The sequence below is a fragment of the Megalops cyprinoides genome, chromosome 8 (genome assembly GCF_013368585.1).
Source record: "Megalops cyprinoides isolate fMegCyp1 chromosome 8, fMegCyp1.pri, whole genome shotgun sequence".
Taxonomy (NCBI): Eukaryota; Metazoa; Chordata; class Actinopteri; order Elopiformes; family Megalopidae; genus Megalops; species Megalops cyprinoides.
The window spans coordinates 27,718,377-27,733,614 of NC_050590.1; the positions used below are offsets into that span (position 1 = coordinate 27,718,377).

Consider the following 15,238-nt stretch of genomic DNA (forward strand, 5'->3'; position numbering starts at 1 on the left):
GAAGCGAATCATTATGAGTGGTCACCAAAGGAAACAGACTTTCTAGAGTCCTGATGGCTTCACAAACACAGGGAAGAAGAAAGCAGTGCTAAGCATTAAACGAGTCACCGCAGATGTGGAGGCGTCCTGCACCGCCTTTGCATGTTCCACTGTGGAACGCTCCCCTTTCTTTACACTGGTGCACCTGAACCTTGCTTGCTGTAGCTTGGCTTTCTTCTTGAGCCTTGCACTGTTTTCTCCCCTCCTCTCACTCTCTCCTCCTCTTCCTTCTCTCCCTGATTCTGCCGTTGGCTGGCAGAGGACTGTGGGGAAGGTGTCCTTGGTCATTGGCACAATGGCTGAAACAATAGTCACCCTTTATGAAAACGATCACAGGCCCAAAGCTGCTTTTTCGCCTGCCTCCTCGGTAAGCAGCCCTGTTTGAACATGGATGAAATTGCTTGATGAGAGCACTCATCAGTTTTCATGTTTGTTCTATACTAAATCTCCATGTGAAAATTATGCTCAAATGCCTCAAACTATACCAGTGGTTATACAGTGGTATAACTATATCATTGTGTATCAGTCTGTATTGTCATGTGATTTCAAATCAAGGGCAGGCATCTGTTTTCAATTTACAACCAAGCAATTACAAGACTTACTCATGACCAAGCCCAGAGCAATGTTTTGTTCTATTTTGAGCTATGAAAAAGGACTGTGAAAAAGAACATGACCCATGGGGAAGAATTTTAGTGTGACACTGCTTGTAGCGACAAACAATGCCCCTGCATGCTGAGTAGTCCTGGGGCATGAGCCTGGTGACCTCAATGTTGTCATGTAGGTGGTATTTGTCTTTCTGCAGGAGAAGTCCCCTCCACGTAGGGGCAAATGCTCAATCTCTTGTCTAGTATACATCTTGTACAGTACTGACACCATCAGAACTGTTTGGATATGGCTAAAACATTATATCTTAATGTTAGTGTATCATTCAGAAGCTTGTTATTCATATTGGTAATTTTGAGTAAGAGTTCCACAGTCATGAAATTCAGAATATGGTATTCTGCTATATGTGCCTCCCAGCACATGAGGAAGGACATAATGAGTAGCATGCAGTAGTAGTGCTGGACTCCAAACGGTTGTGTGAACCCAGGGTGGGACACTTTTTGCATTTTCTCTGCTGTGTCAACATCTAGCAAATATATATTGTAAAAATGGCATTGTGTAAGTCATCCTGGATAGGGGCATTTCACAAGGAAGTGGCAAATGTCTCTGATAAAGCCAATAGCTCCAGTCATTTCTGAATGGCTTTCGACCATCAAAAATCGCTAATGAAACTATTCATACTGCTCTTATTGCTGAATTGTATTCTGTTGTGGAAGAAGTGGTCGTATAGTTCATATCAGAATGTGTGCCCTGGTGTGTTGATCAAGGGCATTTCATGGTGCCATTGTGAGATCGACATTACTGCCCTTGATTCTGCTGATCTGAGTGTATTTGAAAGCCAAACCCATCTGCTTACTTACATTTTCAGGTCAAATGAACATAATGTGTGACTAATCTACTTCTCACTGAGATAGTAATGGTGGCAGTATTGAAAACATTGGACTGTGATGTTCACCAGAGTCTTATTAATCCCCCCAGGTTCCCATGTTGAAGCAGCTTCCTCAGAACTTTGGTGGCAGTGACATATGTCACTTCTGCAAAAAGCGTGTGTACGTTATGGAGCGGCTCAGCGCTGAAGGACGATTCTTCCACAGGGAGTGTTTTCGTTGTCACACCTGCAGCACCCTATTGAGCCTGGGTAGATACACCTTTGACCCCGAGCACGGTATGCCATAGCCACACAAACGTGTCCACCTTCAATAGCAGATGGCAAATAACTGTAGTTCCTATGAATATATCCCTTGGTAAAAAGTGTGGATTGACCATTGTAGTTATTGTTTTTCACCTGATTTCTTGCATTTGTCACAGATTTTGAATGATACAGATCAACAGATGTGTACTTAATCTAACTGATGTCTTTAATGTGACTGCTTAGGCAAGTTCTACTGTACTGTTCATTTTGCGCAAAGGAAGTCTAGAATGAACACTCGGACTGTTGAACCACAAAAGGTAAAGACCCATTATGATCTTGATCATATTACTCTAATAAAATAAATGATTAGTAATCATTTACAAAATATAAATATTTAAGATTTAGATATATGTATGTATGTATGTATACACTCAGTGACCACTTTATTAGGTACACTGGTACACCTGCTCATTGATGCAAATATTTAATTAGCCAGTCATCTGTCAGCAACTCAATGCATAAAATCACAAAGATGTAGTCAAGAGGTTCAGTTGCTGTTCAGACCAAACATCAGAATGGGTAGGAAATCTGATTTAAGTGACTTTGACCGTGGGATGATTGTTGGTGCCAGATGGGGTGGCTTGAGTATCTCAGAAACTGCTGATCTCCTAGGATTTTCACACACAAGTGTCTGTAGAGTACCCATCTTCTAATGGCTACTTCCAGCAGGATAACACGCCATGCCACAAAGCACACATGAACATGACAATGAGTTCAGTGTACTCCAATGGCCTCCACAGTCACCAGATCTCAATCCAATAGAGCACCTTTGGGATGTGGTGAAACGGGACATTCACAGCATGAACGTGCAGCCGATAAATCTGCAGCAACTGTGTGATGCCATCATGTCAGCATGGAGCAGAATCTCTAAGGAATGTTTCCAGCACCTTGTTGAATCCATGCCACAAAGAATTCAGGCTGTTCTGGGGGCAAAGGGGCGTCCTACCCAGTATTAGAGAGGTGTACCTAATTAAGTGGTGACTGTGTGTATATGTATGTGTGTATATGCATATATGTGTGTGTGTGTGTGTGTGTGTGTGTGTGTGTGTGTGTATATATATATATATATATATATATATATAATATATATATATATATAATATTTAAATTTCAATAATAAAAGATAAATTTATCAAATTTAGTCATGACAGGTGAATGTAGTCTACATCGAAGGTATAAATTCCTTCAGATACTCACCAGTGTCACCTGCACACCCAACTGAATGAGTCCCTGACTGTGACCGTTGATATTTCATGTAAGCTTAGGTGTGGGTTTTGCTGTGACTCTTCCACCTGGCAGGACACGAAAGCTAGACCCCTGGAGGGCACCGGGATGCCATCTACTGATAGCACCGACACCTGCTTTACCACGGGCAGCCTACGGAGCCAGCCCCCAGGTATACCGAGTTCCTTCCTTAGGAAAAGCCTGTGCTGGCCACTGCACATGACTCGGCTGGTTTGTGATCTATCTGGCTGCCTGTCTCGCTGCGTGCATGGCATCGCGCGGGTCACAGGTCACCTGAGGGACAACGTGGAGGACTACACTTTCCTCTATGAGCTGCTGAGCCTGGGTGTGCCCTTGCTCTGTGTACTGCAGGAGGTCCTGGGCCAGATGTACACAGAGACTGGGCCCATCTCCCTCCAACATCTGGAGCTGTGAGTAGTAATTAGGCACCAGGTTCACGTAACCCATTTAAGGGTCACTGGGTCAATGCAAAACAAAGAATGTTACAAAAAAGTCATAAAGTTGCGTTGAGTCAGAAGAAATTCTTTATATTTTTCTCTTTTCAATAGTTTGTGAAATGAATCTCATCCCACAGTTGTGACAGGATGAAACATACTTTTCACTAACTTTCTCAGAATTTTTGAAAAAGGGATACAGGTTATGTTATGGAGCTAAGGTGTAAAATTCACGTATTGGTGCAATCTGAAAAACTTTGAATGATTAAAGTTTCTGGAAGGGGAACCCACATGCCTATCAGTCTTTGGCTGAGCTAGAGGTGAACCAAACTAAGTGCAACATTTGTGTCACATGGCCTCATTGTTTCCACTGGTTGTCCATGTGCACAGGTGCTTGCCAGCAAAGGCTCATGTTTGCATCACCAAGATATTTCATTATGAACCCATTACTATATCAGACATAAAACTGTTGGCAGGCCTTTAACGTCCGTTCAAATAGGATTTTGAGGAAAGTTCTTCTAGTCCTTTTAGGTTTACTGTACAGTACAGTACTTGTTTGCAAGCACTTAAAAAGGCCACTTTGATGGTTTGTCTTGAAATGAGAAGTGCATGTTTTACCATCATACAAGGTTATGCACATAGTGGATTGTAGCATTTTGTAATGCTGTAATTGCTGCAAAGTGTCAGATTCAAACATGTCACCCTAACTTTTGCTGTAGTGGTGGGCAGTCATACAGATGCTTTTGACATGCTTCAGCCATTTTTTCTGGTGCTTTTGCTGGGGATATCCCCCCCCCCCCCCCCCCAAAAAAAAAAAAACCTGTAAAGTAACCAAAGAGAATCACTGAAAGCACTTTAATTAAAGGAGCTGCCTGTTTTTCATCTTAATGCTGGGTGTGACAGAGAAGTGTGGAAGTGTTTTGACCGCAGAGCATGAAGCACTGACCCTGGACCTCCCAAGTTTACTAAACCACACCAAACCTGTCACACACAGCTCTGTCTGCCTTCATGTTGTGTGCAATGGAAATGCCAAACAGTTTTTACTTGTGGTGTTTTGTTTTACAAGCCATTCTCATTGGTGTTTCTGAATGGCACATATGTTTACATTTTTTGTAATCATCACTCTTTTCAAAGAGCAGATCCTGAAAACTGTTGGTGACCACACCAGTGCATATTTTTGTACAATGTAAACATTTTTAATGTTTTTTTTTCTTCTCTTTCCTTATACACTATGCATAGCTCATTTCACATTGGACTTAATGTTGAAATTTTGCTGTTCTTTTTCTTTATTTCTTAGCTTTCATTTCATTATGGATACACATACCACACAACGTTACAAATTGTCAGTATTTTTAATACTCTGCATGAGTGAGACGCATAAGAATTCAAAGGTTCAGAGAGAAGGTATTGTTCGTGTTGAATGTTTGTTACAATAGTGTCATAAAACTTCTCATTAGTCCATAGTCTGAACTGTGTTTACTTGTACACTGGATATTCATCACAGGACAAAATTGATTTCTCTGTTTTCTCTCCTTTTCTGTTGTAACAAATTTGAACTATCATTTAGGACTGTGTAAGAATGTTAATGTGGCACCTGGAATAACCAATTTTACTGAAATACACTGTAGTTCTCCTTGGGTGAACTGAGTATATGCGTTTCAGCTCTTACAGTTTTCTACTGAAAGGCTGGTCTGACTAAAATGAGAGGAAATATTACAAAGGGCCAGTTTGATTTCTTCCAGTGGTTTCATAAACACTTTCTTAAAACTGAGCAGAGCAGAATTCTTGATGTGGCTAATCCACCCTCTGTAACTGAGTGCCAAATGTATTGTACATGCAGTCTATGCAAAATGTATTTTCTACCAAAGTATTCTGCCAGTTGCATAGTGCAGTCATATGTTGCTATACTATAATACAGTCTTGGTGCATTCTGGTTTATTTTTCTTGTGCCTCATGTCATGACTTTGGCAGTAGGTGGGGCTGTTATTCTGATTTGAACTTTTACTGTATATCAATATTTAGTTTCATTCCATAGTGTGAAATACTGAGACAGGCAAAATAATCTCGTAATTTCACCGAAAAGCATATCTTGCTTACCTCTTGACAACACTTGTTAAATTTGTTACATGTATAGTTGATGAAAAGATTCTATGCAAATGATACACTATGCAAGTGGCATTTATGACTTGTATCTGCAGTTAGGAAAAAAAAATTTGAAAGTTGGAAAAAAAAACAATAACATATGAACAGTTTGTCTTTTTACCCTCTTTTAGTTTATCTCCTTCATGGTTCCATCTGTTCTTACACCCTTGTGGTCTTTACGGTTTGGTATCTGCTTTTAACAAAACAGACTTTTTCTTAAACTTTTTCCCATTTTTTCCATTCTCCCATTTTCCATTCTCCTGTTCTGCCTGGATTTGCTTATAGCCTATTTCAAGTTTCCAGTGCTGCAGGCTCTGATTGAGTCATGACTGCAGGAAGGTGACAGCCTGCATGACCACATGGTCATGTGTATCATGTTGCACTGGTGGCATCAGCTTTTACTTATATTAATTTTCATATGTTGAGAATGCTGCATGGGTCTTGTGTATTTAAACATTCCAACTTATTTTGTCATGCTGCACAATCATTTTCTAACACCACGTCACATTGTCTCACAGCCCCAAATATCATATTAAAAGCATGTAGGGCACTGCTACTTAACAGTTGCTTGCAACTACAAGTTTGAGCTAGAGGCTGTTTCAATAGCAGTATCTATCTTCATACCTCTGCGTTGGCTTTACTAACAGAAATGCTGTGGCATTTGCTTTTAATCCTAACGTGTGTTTGAATACAGACATTCCAAAGCTCTTTGCTTGCTTTTTAGTCCCATCTGAAAAAATAACTCAGTGCTGTTACGTGTCTCTCTGTATGTCCCTTCGACAATTTCTTGCAGAAGCTACTTATCCTCCTGAAGGCCATGCAAGAGCTGTCTCTTGTTCTTCCAGGCACCTCTGAAGATGCTAATTTGACCTATTTGACAAAAATATTACCAATTTTGTCCTGTACGTTTAAGGCTGTATTTATAATAATTCACCTGAATCCTTGTTTTGTTTTATTTATACTATTTAAATTGTAATAAAGTATGTAAATAAATTATGGAATATTTTTCACGAGTTTTTCCTCTTTTCATTATGAGTTTAATTAAGCTGAATCTCAGAGCTTTATAAGGGTTCAGGTAGCTGGATTAAAGTTCACATAAATACTTTAAAAATATAACAGCCACAGAGTGTTAATAGTAAATTGTTATTTTCGAACTCTGTGTGAGCTAAGCCATTTACAACAGTGACATTCTAATTCTTCTTTACACATAAACACTTAAATCAGTGAAGCCTAGACCTAACACTGTACAAGATATCCACATGCCAATTTCCTGTACAAAGCTCTTTTGTTGCTTTTTGGTGTTGGCATATATTGCTGGTTTTGCACTAACGCAACACAGCAAAACGTGTTGCATAACATGTTGTACATGCACAGCGGCCACTTACATATGAAGCTACAGTACCTCAGCCCTACCACACAGAGAACCTCACAGTGACTTTAACTGGCAGCTACACAAGGCCTGTCAGAGTCCGCGGGTATGGGAGAGTCTCCCGAACCCTTCCAAGCATTCACCCACCCACCACTGCCCAGGTCTCCGTAATCAGCTGTAAACAGCTGTTGGAAACTCTTTTACTGACTTCCCTGTCCCCTTCTCTTCATGGCTGTGTGAGTGACACTCAAGCCCTACTGGAACAGATCTGTTTAGACCCTCCTGAATGATAAACCACCCCCCCCCACTCCTCTGGGTGTGTTGCAACTTTCCATAGACTCACCAGCTCCCTCCTCTCCAGGTGCTATCCAAGGGATTTTGCTCTCCCTGAGTGTCCCACTCCTTACTATTCAGATCTGAATGAGCTGCTGCTCTACTGACTGACCTCCCTTTCCACTGGATATGTGAGGTCCTCGCACTGACTGACCCCCGTCACACCTTGGAGTTATGAGTGGGTTTGTCATACTGAGGCCCCTCTGAGATCTGTGAGACCAGCATCATTCTGAGGTGGGGGTCAGAAGGGATTTTTGGGGAATGAATGGAGCAGACTGCCAGTAAACCTGTCCATCTCTCCCATATGATGCTTTTGGTTTATTCAGTCCAGATAATGCTCTCACATGAGGTAGCCAGCCAGGTCTCACTCCCTCACTGGAAACTCACTGTTTAAAGTTATAAAAACATGTAATACCTGCTTAACATCACACTACTGCTCTCCCATATAAAAAGCACAATTTCCTCTCTGACCTCCTGAAAGTGAAACCATTCTTTTTACATGAAGTATACATATGCATGTATTTTTTGGTGCTGGATGATTTTAAAGCCAGCATTTTGAATTGCAACGGACAAAGAGAATTTTATGTCCTCATAAGGGTAGTTGTATGTTATGAAAAGGTTCACTATATATAGTTATTCAGTTCTCTAATATACCAGACCCATTGCAGCAGATTCTCAATTAGTTTACAACAAGCAAACCAATCTGAAGAATGATGTATGTGTTGATCACCACCTTGGTCTTTCCTGTCTTTCTTTGATTCTTCACGCTTTCACCTAGTGCTTTCACCACAACAATCCCAATATTTAATTGTCTTGAAAGATGATTATGTCTACTAGTTAGCATGTAACCTCCTTGGCATCATAGTGCTGTAAACATTACAACAATATCATGAAAGCATAAAGTGATCGCAGAACGTCAGCAGAGGTTGAGATTTTGTGTATCTTGTAGCTGTAACAGCAGTCCCAGTTTGCTGGATATTTTCATGATTTGGGTGAACATCTGAAAAAGCCCTCTTCACTGGATTTCCAGTTACATAATCTAGGCTTTACGATGCAGACTAATGCTTGTTTAGATGGTAACAATAGACTAATACATATATTAGAGACCTGAGACAGAATAACATTTACACACAGGACACCCCACCCAAAAAATGCCCCCTCCAATCCAGATTCAAAGCAAGCATAGTTGAAACAGGCTTCTGCTAACTCATTGCTATGTAGCACTTTAGTGCCACGGGGAATTTGTTTGAATAATATGAAAACCTGAGACACTATCCCCTCAGTCTATGCATTAATGTTTGATATACTATAAGTACTGGTGAGGTACCACAGTAAATGTGGGACCACCGTGTGACTGATGACTATAAAATTTGAATTAGTTCATTTTTGTAGCTTCTTCAAGGACAGTTTTGGTGTACAACTTGGTTCTTCTTGATTTTTAAATCATAACTGATAGGAATGATGAACACTGCAGTGCAATTTATTTGTTAGGGCAGAAATATTATTTTATGTGTTTCCAGTGGAAAATTGTATTTTCACACCTCCCAAGCTCTTTCCAAATTTTGACATCCATCTGCATTTATGTGATGGCAGAATCCACCATTTCTGAACAGGCATCTGAAAAAGGCATCCCACAGCCATACTTGAATGGAGGTTAAGTGACACCAGATGAGATAACATGAGATAAAATGGGCAGCACACACTCCTCTGCACTAGGGGTCGGCCGATATGCATTTTTTAGGGCCGATACCGATATCGATATCTAATGGCTTAGGATGGCCGATAACCGATATTTGGCCGATATTCATTTATCATATTTGGCTGTTGCAATAACAAAACTACATAAAGGGAATCATAATGAATTTGTTTGCAAATACCTTCTATGAGAAACAACAGGCAATATATAGATCTAATACCACTTTACTGAGTAAATAATTATTATTTTACAAATTTAAAAGTAGAAAAAATCTGTTTATGTAATGTGGAAAAACCGTAAAGTGAAAAAAAAAAACACTTTAAACCAAGAGAGTAGATAGTGTTCAGACATCACATAATACTTCAATAATCCCAGTTCAGGAGAACCAAGTTGTGATGTAAGAAGCAGAGGGTCTCTGCATGTTCTCCTGGCAGCTGGCTCCGTTTCTTTTCATATAGTGCTCCCACCTCACTGAACACTCATTCACTTGGGACAGATGAGGGAGGAGGGCCAAGGTATTTTCTGGCTTGATCTGCAATCATTTGGAAGTGGTTCACATTTTGTTTCCACCAATCAAGTGGCTTGCCGTTTCGGTGGTCTATCACTGGCTCTCTCAGGTACTGCTGTAGCTCATCTTTCCAGGGTAGCCATTGCTGTAGTTGTTGCTTGGGTGTGTCTTCTGAGAAAAGTCTCATACATTTGGTCAACAAGTCTTGCTTGTTGTGGCTGATCCAACTTTGGCCTTTTTTCACTTGATTCTGTCAGGTGTCCGGCTCCTCCTATCTCTTGTGTCACTTCTGTCTGCCCAGTAATTTCCACCTCTGTAGCAAATGGCATTCCCAGGCCCTGGGTGTCTTCTAACAGCCATTTCCTGGCCTTCGTTAGTGTGTCCTCTGAGGTGAAAGCATGATGCTTATATCTAGGGTGTAGTAAATAGGCGAGAATCACACATGGGACCTCCTCCAATTTGGCAAAGTGCTGACTTAGGCTCTCTAGCAGTTCTTGCTGCATGGTCCAGATTCCAATGTGGAGGGCCTCTCATCTCTCAGGAGCATCTTCAGGACCTGAACACGTGGGATCACACATGATAGTGAGCTTTCATAGTGACTCATTTCAAGAGTCATCTCCTCTATTGGTGTCAGTGTCTCAACCAGGTTTGACACAATCTTCCACTGCTTAGCGCTAAGAGACGTGAATCCACCATGCTCAGTGGCATAGATATTCAAAGCTTGCTTTTGCTCCAACCTTCTGCCCAACATCTGACGAGTTGAATTGCAGCCAGTAGGATTTGCTTGTGTCATTCCATGCTGAGGGAGATCAAGGTCTTGTTGGATTTCAGATAGACGTCTTCTGGCTTGGGTGGAATGAGAAAAGTGGTTCACACAGGTCTTAAGCATTGTAATGACATTCATGACTGACCTCTGACTAGCTATTCTGTCATTCACAATGAGCTGCAATGTATGAGCACAGCAACTGAAATCTGTGACTTCAGCTACACGCATTCCCTTGATCATATTAGACCCACTATCTCTGAGAACAAGTCACATGATTTTTCTCCACACCCCATTCCTCCATCATGCCCAAGAACAGCTGGCTGATGTATTCTCCTGTATGAGGCCCATCCATTGATTTTGTATTCAGGACGTCTTGCTGTCGCTTCCACTCAGCGTTGATGAAATGACACGTGAGGCTCATCAACAACACAGTTGATCCTGTCCAGCAGTCAGTAGTAAAGGACAAGTGCTGCCCAGCAAACTCTGGAGTTAGCATGGATTTTACCTTTTGTTTGATGTGATTAAAGATAGATAGATAGATCCCCAAGGGGAAATTCCAGATGCCCCAAAGATGAAGGGTATTACTTCAGTGCGATAAAAAAGCCAATGTCGTTGACCATGGTGAAAGGCTGATTGTCAGTGGCAATCATTTCAGCAATCATCCTGTCAAGATTCATAGACCTTTTGTCTGTGTCTTTCCACTTTATTTGCTGATTACACACCTGTGCGGAACTGCAGCATCAGAGGTGCAGGGTAGCATCTTTTGTTGCATCTTCTGTGAATCTTTGTTTCACCTGTGTTGCCTGATAGAGATTACCATGATGTACCTTTAGATGAGACCACATGTTTGACATATTTTTTGTTTTAAATGTTTCAGAGCCAAGCTTTACAGTACTGTTGCATTCTTTGAACAATGCAGACCCTGGCGGTTGTTCTGTAAAGTGCTTCCAAACCACACTCTTTTGTCCACTTCTTTGTCCAGACATCTGCAATTAATTTGAAAAGCAATTATGAATTAAATGTACATTTTTACATGTACATTTACAAAGTATGTGTGTGTGTGTCTGTCTGTGTGTATAGTGAGACAGCGTAGCAAATGAAATGAAAATCATGTGTGAGACTTAACTGTACTTTACAATGCTCATTATTATATAGCAACTTTTCATGGTAATAATTTAAAAGAACTGCAGCTTGTGACATATTCATGACACTTTTTCATGGATGGTACAGTAATATTATGATTCAATTACATATCTAATTTGAATTATTCATTAAATACCTACTTTATTATAGCCTACTTTATTTTCACAGACGCTCATAGACAGGAAATAACAGAGGAAACAGCTGATACTGTTAATTACAAACACATTCTCCACACTGATAGGGTGCAGAGAAGAGGCATGTGACTCGCGGCACCAAGCGTAACAGAGTGCTGCGTATGAAGTTTTGATTGCAGAGTGCAGGTGCGGGCAGGAAGAAACTGATGTGTGAGCGGCAGCGGGAGGAAGAAAGGACTGGCAGGACTACCGCAAAATATAAATATATGTATAAAATGAAATTAAAGTTACTGAAATGTATTTTATGCTCTTAAAGTACAGAATGTTATTCGTGTTTGCGCATGAGCAACAAGAAAAGCCCTATGTTTTATATGAACAGGCGCAAAATTGGTGGTTTTTTTTACGCAGAGCACATGTCCACGAGAGCAGGCAGGAGCGGGACTGAAAAATCTATCCCGTTTACACCTCTACCTACGGTTTTTTACAGATGGGAGCGAACAAAATAGCCTATTCCATAAACTATTTCTGTGGGAGTGGGCCTGAAAAAACCCATCCTGCGTAGACCTCTACTGCAGAGTCTACTTTTAATTTAGCCAACAAAAGAAGCTTCATCTGTGGTTTCCCATTTACGACGCGTCTGTGAAAAATCTCTAAAATGTTGTGCTGGGGTCGTAGATTAGCCCAGAGAGGCAGAATAGCTGACTAGCCTATTAACTGTCACCAAACACTAAGACTGACTTAAGTGCATGGTTGGGAGGGTTACTTTAAAAATGTATTCTGATACAATTACTAATTACCTGTTAAAAAATGTAGCCTAATCAGTAACCTAATCCAAGTAGCACAATATTAAAGTAACGTAACTTGATTACTCTCCGTTACTTTTGATTTGGATGTGCTAGTGAAATTGTTTAGCCTAATATAATGTTTTATGTTCCTTGTTAGGTTTATTAATTGTTTGTATTCCTTCCTTTGTTATGCGCGAATGCACATTTAGATTAATAGTGGTAACCAGGGTGTGAAATGTGGGGGGTCTCAGGGGTCCCCCTGAAAGCCTCAACAACAAAAATTATCACTTGCAATTGTCACTAAAAATGTCTTTTAACCCTTAAAGCCTGACAGACGCAGCCTGCATCCAAATTTACATCCCTTCTCGACTGAATTGCTCACAAAGTATTCATCACTAACGATGCTAGTTGCTTGTCTATGCGATGAAGTGTTGGCGAGAAAAATAATTTTGAATTTACATCAAATTTAATCATAGTTACAATCTGTATACAGCTCTGCGTCCATCTTCACACCCATTACTTTTGTTTGAATTAGCCTACTCATGAACTCGTCATTGCATAGATATGGAACACATATCACAAGAAAGGGTGGAACCGGAGCTCTGTAATGACGCTAGTCACATATTTGTACATAGGCCTACCTAAGTAATCACGTTATGAAGACAGATAAAACTTCTGCAAAGTAATATCTTTACTAATTTCTTCAACCATTTTCACACTCCTGCTTCTCGATTGAATAAGTCACGAAGTGACACAACGTACCGCATATCAAAAATAAACAGCAGAACTTACCCTTTCCGATGATAAGCTACTAGTTATTTCTCTGTGTGACAAAGCGTTGTCGAATGTCGAGTAATCCGATTTTGAAATCACAGCAAATTTCTGCATTGTCTCCAACATAGGGCTGATATTACTTTTCGTACAAAGTGGGATGTAAACACAAAATAATTCATTGCAATGAGTCAAAAGCCATCTCCCAGCTTTTTGTCTCCAACCCGTTTTGTTGTTTCTCCCGGGAAACTCCCGTTATTTCCATGGCAAACTTTATGATTAATCGTCATACACAGATCCATAAGTTTTGCATGTTTGTCTGACGTTACCCAAGTTACCAGATCGTCTATGAAACACAATGTACACACTAGCCTACATACAATTATTTGCTATCCAACGCCCCCCGTCCCCCTCCCGTATTTTGAAACCTAAATGTTGGCAGGTATGGGTAGGGGACCCTCGATTGCCACCGGGTATTTCGCACACTGCCGGTAACTATGCGAATTTACTAACTATAATGTTGATTTGGTAGCTAGCTAGCTAACAGTACTAAAGTTGTCAGAACAGGTTCTTGCAGTGTCTGTGGTAAAATTAACTATTTGGTCAGAAGAGACGTGAGGAGGCTGTATTAGTTTGATAGCTAGCCAGATAGGTATTAGTAATATGACAGTTGAGAAAAGTGCGTGAAAGCCAAATTAGCTTGCAAGCTACCTAGCGTTCTACGTCGTTTTTTGTTGTAGCTAGCTAAGCTAGCTATGCGTTTGCTTGCAAGGTGATATTTGTATTTGTTAGCGGAATGTGATAGTAGCTAGCTAGTTACGTTTATTGTTTTGTTTGTATTGTAGCTAGCTAGCTAGATTTGTCTTTGTAAGGTGGTAGCCTACTTTTCAGTTGAATGTGCAAGTAGCTAGCTAGCTAATTTAGCTTTCAAGCACTTTACTAACTATCAAACGTTAACGTTAACTTTAGCTAACTGGATTTCTGTGTAGTTAACATAAGCGGTTGGTCTTACCTATATATGTTTCTTAAAATTATATGTCGAGTACTTGGATGATGACAGCATTTTCACAGCTGTAAGGCATAACTTGCACTGTACTGTGACGTTGTTCCCCTTTTCTGCTTTAAAGACAAACTAATGGTGAAATTTCCACCCACTGAGAGCATTTTTTTCACTGGAGTCCATGATAATGAATTGGCAACTGGAAGATTGCCTATGGTTTCACTCAAGACCAGAGTGGTGTTGTGAGACTCGTTAAGTGTTGTAATGTGTGCGCATGTGCATGGTAGTATATCGTTCTTTATTTTAAAATGTATTTTAAAATTGTAATCCCGCGAATAATATCCATTTTTACTTAATGTATCGGTAATCTGATTACATCTTTTTTTTTCTGTAACTGTAATGGAATACAGTTACCTTTTTTGTATCCTAATTACGTAATGCCGTTACATGTGTTCTGTTACTCCCCAAGCCTGTAAATAACGTTACATTTATAACGTCAGCTTCATTGTTAAGATATGCAGTCTTACTAAAATGTGCCAGCGTTAATTTGCCAAAAGAGGTTGAGGTACACAATTTATGAAACATGCATATATATGTAAACCTGCCATATGTAGCGTAAACACAAGAGGGCACATTTGGACAAATATTAGCAAAAAAGCAGAAAAGATCTCTGGTGCCTCACTCCCCTCCCCCTTGGACATCTACGACACGCGCCTAGCGCGTAAAGCACAGAGCATTGCTGCCGACCCCACTCATCCTTCGCACACGCTCTTCAGCCCCCTCCCATCGGGGAGGAGATTCAGAAGCCTCCAGGCCCGTACCTCAAGGTTGAGGGACAGCTTCATCCACCAGGCTGTTAGGAAGTTGAACTCTCTTCCCTCCCTCAGCCATCTGCTCCAACACAGGATTGAGCTTTGAACCCCCCCCCCCCCCCCCCCCATACTGAAGCCTGGACTATTCTCCACCCATCCTTACTCCCAACATTAATCATCACTCACACAGATTTGCACAGTCACTTTACTTATATAAACAGTCTACATCGTATTCCTGTGGAATACGTAGTTATAGTTATATTTAT

General features: G+C 40.6%; 1 protein-coding gene across 1 annotated transcript in view; it reads left to right on the forward strand.

Moving 5' to 3' along the window:
- Positions 1 to 6,585, forward strand: part of LOC118782264 (F-actin-monooxygenase MICAL2-like) — a 47,567-nt gene extending 40,982 nt beyond the window's left edge. The window contains exons 23-27 of the mRNA XM_036535571.1: positions 299 to 406; positions 1,621 to 1,807; positions 2,018 to 2,091; positions 3,134 to 3,230; positions 6,449 to 6,585. Coding sequence (XP_036391464.1) covers positions 299 to 406; positions 1,621 to 1,807; positions 2,018 to 2,091; positions 3,134 to 3,230; positions 6,449 to 6,510 — 528 coding nt within the window. The 3' untranslated portion in view covers positions 6,511 to 6,585. The remainder of the gene's footprint in view (positions 1 to 298; positions 407 to 1,620; positions 1,808 to 2,017; positions 2,092 to 3,133; positions 3,231 to 6,448) is intronic.
- Positions 6,586 to 15,238: the final 8,653 nt, after the last annotated feature.